The 6,890-nt window shown below is 42.1% G+C and overlaps 1 protein-coding gene across 1 annotated transcript in view; it reads right to left on the bottom strand.

The window, feature by feature from the left end:
- SPAM1 (sperm adhesion molecule 1 (PH-20 hyaluronidase, zona pellucida binding)) overlaps positions 1–520 on the bottom strand; it is a 5,099-nt gene extending 4,579 nt beyond the window's left edge. The window contains exon 1 of the mRNA XM_010140981.1: positions 1–520. Coding sequence (XP_010139283.1) covers positions 1–520 — 520 coding nt within the window.
- Between the last annotated feature and the right edge of the window lie 6,370 nt (positions 521–6,890).

The following is a 6,890-nucleotide window of genomic DNA, read 5'->3' as shown; positions in this document are numbered from 1 at the left end:
CCAGTTCAATGGATTCCTGTCTATAAATGTCTTTTGATCCCCAGTTCCTTATCCACACAGGTCTCCAGTTTTCCCAGTCAATGACAGCCAATCCAAACTGTTCGTCTGAAGGAATATAGAACTGGATGTCCTCTTTGGCTTTTTTCAAATGATTCTCCAGCAGCGAGAGTTGAGGGAGTCCTCCATTGAATGCCTCTCCTGTGACTTCGTTTTTGTAAGGATAGTAGCCAAGCCTGTCTGGATAGAAAAGAGTTATATTTTGCCCAATGGCTGTCTTCAGTGTGCTTCCAATGAGGGAAAAAAAATTCATGTCCAGCTGCACTCCAGTCCTTTCAGTACAAAGTTCTGTAGGTGCATTCCAGATAGAAAGGAAAGGTGAATTAGAAACCAGTGGACGAGCTCTTACGTTCCGAGATGAGCAGCAAGAAACTAGAAGAGTGGCAAACACCATACCAGATGCTATAGGATACGTACAGGTAACAGAGATACCAAAGCTTTGTATTTGTCTTAGAGTTTCCATTGTAGCATGTACAGTGACATTAAGTGCTTCTGATTAGACAAGTTAAATGCACTCTGGGTGTTCAGAAGGTTGGTAGTCTGTCAAAAGCTTTATCATACAATATGTCTCTTCAGATTAATACCTATTAAGCAATATTCCCTTAGGTGTAAAATAGAGGTGTCCGTTATACAAGGCTCTCTGCCATTTCAGGCTTCAGGAAACCTTTCAACAACTTGTGAGACCTAATGCAGAAAAAGAGACAAATGTAGATAAAGATATAGATGATAAATATTTCATTTCTAACCATAAAACAGATATGATCTGTGACTTTGAATATAATGTAATCTTTGAATAAAATTTCCCCTTTGAATGAAAAGCACAATGTACAATCACAGAGGAAATAAACTGCGTATTTCTAAAATTGTATATATATAAAAAATATAAATATATAACTGACAGTGGAGTCAGTGAGTCATGGATCAGAATGAGTATGCTCAGTAGTAGTAGTCCTAATCATGCCAATGACTGATGTCTGTAAACATGAGCAGTCTCACAATGTCTTCTTTTATTCAACAGTAATTTATATGGAATATTTTTCAGCTATCTCAAAAAAAAACATTCTAGGTCTTAATTCATTAATTCTACAGAACATTTAAAGGAAGATACAAGGTAACACAAAACTGGAACCTGGACTGATGTACAAAAGCAAGAAAACAATCCACGTGCACTCATTTAACACGGTGAAGTATCTGAAATATTGTAGGACTCTGTCTTCTTTCCAGGCTCTAAAGCTGTTATCATCTTGGTACATGGCCATCTGTATGTTGCTTGAGGCTATTTGAGATCTACAGATTAAGGGACCCCAACTCCAAGTCTGCCCAGGGGTATAATTCATTAGGAAGGCTGAGGCTGTCCATACACCCACAGTGAGCAGTCACACTTACTCTTATTCAAGAACATGATGGTGATGGTGGTAGTCATGGTGTGGTCATCAACTTTCACCTAGTAGCCCAATAACTAAAGCATTCCTCTGTGCATCTCACTGAATCCACTTTCCTCCTGATTTTGAAATGGTTCAAACCTGGACCTGTCACTTTCCACAGAGGCCTCATGATAAGGCCATAGAGTATCTAAGGAGTATATAACAGTGTGCACAAAAATGTAGGAGTCACCATGAAGTGGGCCAGAGTGTGGCTGGCAATGTAAGATCTCTAAGGACGGATTGAAAAAAGTAGCAATATATTGGGCTGCATTTACTGAATTAATCTAGGAGTGGAAACTGCAAATGTCCCATCCCTACATCTGGAATTATCTCTCTCTCTCTCTATTTGTCTTTTCTGGGACTACTTAGTGTAAAATTTATAAGCTGTATGGGCACAGAATCGTAGGTATCTCTTCTCCCAAAAGTGCATACAGACAAGAGGTCACAGTTATTATCCATTTGCATTTTTTTCATCATCCCTCTGGCTGCTTGATTGTATTTTTAATTTGTTTCAATAAAATGGCAAAATGCTTCCATCTATCAAATCGTGGCATACCCAGAAAAGTTTGACAGTTTAATGAGAGGTTAATGGAGACTTGAACCTTCCTAAATCCAGCCTCAAGCCAGATTCACAGCAGAGATTGTTGTAGCAGTAGTACAGTGAGATTCCCACTCCGTGTTCACTGAGTTTGATCACATCTGAATCTATGGAACATTCCAGACTTGCTTTGATTCTGGGAGGAAACTGTGTGTGAAAGGAGCTATCACGGAGGAGAGGGGAGGCAGAGCCATGTGACTGAAATCTAGACCTGTGGGGAATCAAAACAATGAAGGAACCTGGATCAACAAATAGATCCTGCCCCTGGTCACAGACATCGTGCTCTCTAGACGTGAATCTGGGATTCTGCTTCATTTGAAGGTAATTTGCTTCTTCTGGGGACTAGGAAGAAGCAAAGGGCAAATGGAAAAGTGCTGAAGGAGAAGATCTCTAGGAGCTGAGTTTCCCAGAGGAGAGATTTTGCATTACAGAGAGTTTCAAAAAATGCCAGAATCCAGACACTTAGGTTCCCAGATTAGCAAGTCCCCACTTTACTTCTTTCTCATCCATCATTTCTGATGCCAACGGGCAGATGGGATATTTTCCCTTTTATTCTTTTTCTTCCTGGGCATGCTGCCAGCTCTTGGTCATCATGTCAGTGGAGAAGCATAGAGCTGCTAGCCATTTCTTTTGTGTGGTCCCCAACCTAGCTGAGGAGGGAACAACAGCCAATTCAGTTTTCTTGGCTTGGAGGTGCCAGGACATGTGAATGAAACCAGCTACTCAAAGACAGGAGCATGCACAGCTGAAAGACTTGCAAACGAGCACCAATAATAGCAAGGATTCTTGGATCAGGGTTTGGCAGCAGAGGAATTTTTTTCCAAAACAGAAGCTTATGGTCCTGTAGTAGGAAGTGCAAGTAGAAGGAGCAGAAATTACACCTGTGGAGTATCAGATGTCTCTTCAGAACTCATCTGCAGGGATATGAAAGACAGGTAAGGAACAGAAGTAAAATGTTGCATAGGTGGTGAGGTGCAACAAACAGCAGAGCCAGAACCACAACAGCTTCCTCCTGCCAGCCATGACAGCATCGCTGTCTTCTCAGTCACACTGCTCCCAAGCATCTAGAGCCAAATTTCTGCCTACAAATCAAAAGCGCATTCTACATTCTCTACCAGGAATGTCATCAGCACCTCTCCACAGACCAGTGCCAACTTTCAGCTGGGATTTTGGCCCTGTCATCCGTCTTCCCTTAACATAATACAAATGGCTTTTGCACCACACTGAGTGTCCACAGTACTAGGCACATATCTGCGGAGTTCTCTGTGTCCTTTCACAAATAGCTGAGCTCTGCTCAAATGTAGTTTTGCACTTTTTTTGTTAGTTTAGCTTTTTTTTTTTTCTCCTTTACAAGAAAGCTTTTCATTCTTTCTTCAATGGACGAAGATTTCATCAACATTTTGGAAGAAATGGAAGCCACTGGTTTGAAGGCTAAATGACCAGTTAAAAAGGCCAAGAGCTGTAAAAGAAAAGTGAAACCACAGATACCTGAGACCCTAGGATCAAGAGATGTGTGCAATGATTGCTTGTTGCTTTCATATTAATGTAAAAAAAAAAAAAGTTGGATTCTCTTTCATGATCAAGTTCTTTGGTTTTCTTGGGATGATGAATAGGCAGCAGTAGACACAAGTTCTCACAGTTCTGTTTTGGATTCTTCCACCTAGTCTTCAATTGTCTATTTCACTTTAATCTTACAAAAGCTTTACCAATCATAGGAGGCAAACAAGTTCTTGATATAGAATCAGTGGATGGACTGAAGTGATTCCACAGCTGCTGATGCAATAACTAAAGAAACCCTGCCAAGAAGCCATTTCGTAAGCTAGGCTTAGATCATCAATCCAATTACTAGGAAAGAAGGTGTGGTTCTGTTCATTTAAATTGCTTCAAAAGCAATACCTCTTTTGCATGGCATCTGCTGGATGAAACTTGTAGAAAACAGAACTTCATGCACTTCCTCCAGCTGCCCAAAGACAACAACAGGAAAAAGCCACCTCTCCTCTGAGCTAAACAATCTCGGCTCTCTCAGCCTCTTCTCATACGACAAATGCTCTAATTTCTTATTCATCTTTGTAGCAATTTGCTGGACTTGATCCACTATGTCCATTTCTTTCTTGCACTGAGGACTCGAGGGGTGGACACAACATTCCAGGTGTGACACCACCAGTGCTAAATAGAGGTGAATAAATACATTCCCTGACCTGTTTGTTACGGATACTCTTGTTAATGCCACCCAGGAGTCTGTTGATCTTTGTTACTGCAAAAACACATTGCTCACTCTAGTCAACGTGGTGTCTACCATGACCTCCTAGAGCCTTTTGTGCAATTGCTTTCCAGCCAGTCAGCTCACAAGCCTATACTGCTGCAGGTGGTTATTCCTCTCCGGGTGTGAGACTTTGCATTTTGTTTCCTTGAACTTCATAAGGTTCCTGTCAACCTGGCTGGAGAAGCCTGTGGAGGTCCCTCTAAATGACAGCATGATCCTCTGGCATATCAGCCACTCCTTCCAAGTCTGCATTGTTTGCAAACTTGCGAAGGGAGCACTCTCACCCATATTTCAGGTAATTAATCAAGATGTTAAATAGTATTTGGCCCACTATGAACCTTTTGTGTACATCACTAGAAATAGGCTTCCAGGTGGACTTTAACTGGCCTCCAACTGGACATCCTGGCACTGATCACAGCCCTTTGTGCCTGGCAGTTCAGCCAGTTTTCAGTTTCACTGTCCCTTTATCTAACTTGTTCTTAATCAGTGAGAAAGTTACAGTAGACAATATTGAAAGCCTTCCTAAAATCGAGATCAACAATTTCCACTGCTCTGCCCTTGTCCACCAAGCCAGTCAACTCTTTGTAGAGGCTGTTAAGATTGGCCAGGCGTGATTTCCTCTTTGTTCATCCATCCTGACTACTCCCAGTCACATTCTCTTCCAGAATTATTTGCTCTGTCAACCTCCTAGAGATTGAGGTGAGGCTGGACTGACCAGTCTGTACTTCCTCAGATCTCCTTTTTAATTTCTTTTTTTTTTTGCCTTCATTTAAGATGGGAGTGACATACTCGAATATAGTGTTCAGTTTTGGACCCCTCACTACAAGGGTTATTATTTTGGTGCTAGAGCGTGTCCAAAGACGGGCAATGAAGCTGGTGAAGGGTCTAGAACTTAAATCTTACGAGAAGTGGATGAGGGAACTGGGGTTGTTTAGTCCTGGAAGAAAAGGAGGCTTGGGGTGGAGGGTCAGTCTCTTCTTCCAAGTAACAAGTGATAGGACAAGAGCAAATGACCTCAGATTGCACCTGGGGAGGTTTAGATTGGATATATGAAAAATTTCTTCACCAAAAGAAGCACTGGAACAGGCTGTTTAGAGAAGTGGTGGAGTCAACACCCCCAGGGGTATTTAAAAGACGTATAGATGTGATGCTGAGGGACATGATTTAATGGTGACTTGGCAGTGCTGAGTTAATGGTTAGACTCAATGATCTTAAAGGTCTCTTCCAGCCAAAGTGTCTCTATGACATTTGCTTTCTTCCCGTCCTCAGAACCCTCCCCCAGTCACCATGACCCTTCAAAGGTTATCAAGAGTGGCCTTACAATGACATCAGCCAGTTTCTTCAGCACATACAGCTCCTCATGGACACATACCATTGTGCCCCACAGACTTGTGCATGCCCCATTTCTTGAAACGTTCCCTAAACTGATCCTCCTACACTGAAGGCAAGTCTTCCTTCCTCCACTCTTGCCCATGGGTCTAAGGTGCCAGGGATCCTAAATGGCCAGTCTTTCCAGAAAAGGCTGAAGTGGGAAAGCTGTTGAGTATCTCTGCCTCTTCTGTGTCCTTTGCCACTGATCTCCTGCCCCATTCAGCACTGGGCTGAATTTTCCCCACATATTCCCTCATCTTCTGCTGCTGATGGACATGTAGAAGCCTTTCATGCTGCCCTTCACATCTCTTGCCAGATTCAACTCCAAGTGGGCTTTGGCTTTCTTAACCCCATTCTTACACCTCAGACAGTGTCTCTGTTTTATTCCCAGTTCACTTGTCCCTGCTTCTAGTTCATTTGTGCTTCCTTTTTGAGTCTGAGTTTTGTCAGGAGCTCCTCTTGCCTTTGCTTCATTTTCTGCATGTGGAGATTGATTTGTTTCGAGCTTGGAAAAGGTGATTCTTGAAAAATCACCCAGCTCCTGGACCCTTCTTCTCTCCAAGGCTGTGTCCCATTGGATTCTTCCAAGCTGATGCTTGAAGATGCCTAAGTGTGCTCTCCTGAAGTCTTGGTTGAGATCCAGCATTTGCCTTGTTCCCTTTTCTCAGGATCCTGAACTCCACCATGTCATAGTCACTGCAGCCAAGACTGGCCCCAACTTTACCTTCCCTGTTTGTAACTGTGAGGTACAACAGACCATCTCACCTTGCCGGCTCCTGCATTATCCAAAGAGACATTTCCTGAGACAGTACAGACTGAGACTTCCAGAACAAACTAAAAGAATTCCATACAGAAATTTGGGGGGAAAATATTTTCCACATATGCAAATACAGCTTATTAAAATGAAATAAAATTATCACACATAAAGAGCTGGCATTTGTCAGGGCAGTGATCCTTTAGGTAATTGGATTTGTTATAACAAAGTGGGATCACCTCAAAGGAGTTGTAGTAGTTCAGATTTTACTGTGCCTCTGCCTCTGGTTATGAAAGATTTCTTGCCCCATCAAAATCAGAAAACTTCAGGATGCATATTTTGTTGTTTGTTCCTGTAAGCTTTTTTTTTTTTTTTTTTTTTTTTTTTTTTAAAAGGGTTTTTAGGAGGTAGGCTCCTTTGGTT

The sequence above is a fragment of the Buceros rhinoceros genome, unplaced genomic scaffold, assembly GCF_000710305.1.
Source record: "Buceros rhinoceros silvestris isolate BGI_N320 unplaced genomic scaffold, ASM71030v1 scaffold5118, whole genome shotgun sequence".
Taxonomy (NCBI): Eukaryota; Metazoa; Chordata; class Aves; order Bucerotiformes; family Bucerotidae; genus Buceros; species Buceros rhinoceros.
Note: the sequence above shows the minus strand (reverse complement) of the source record. Positions and strands in the feature narration are given on the sequence as shown.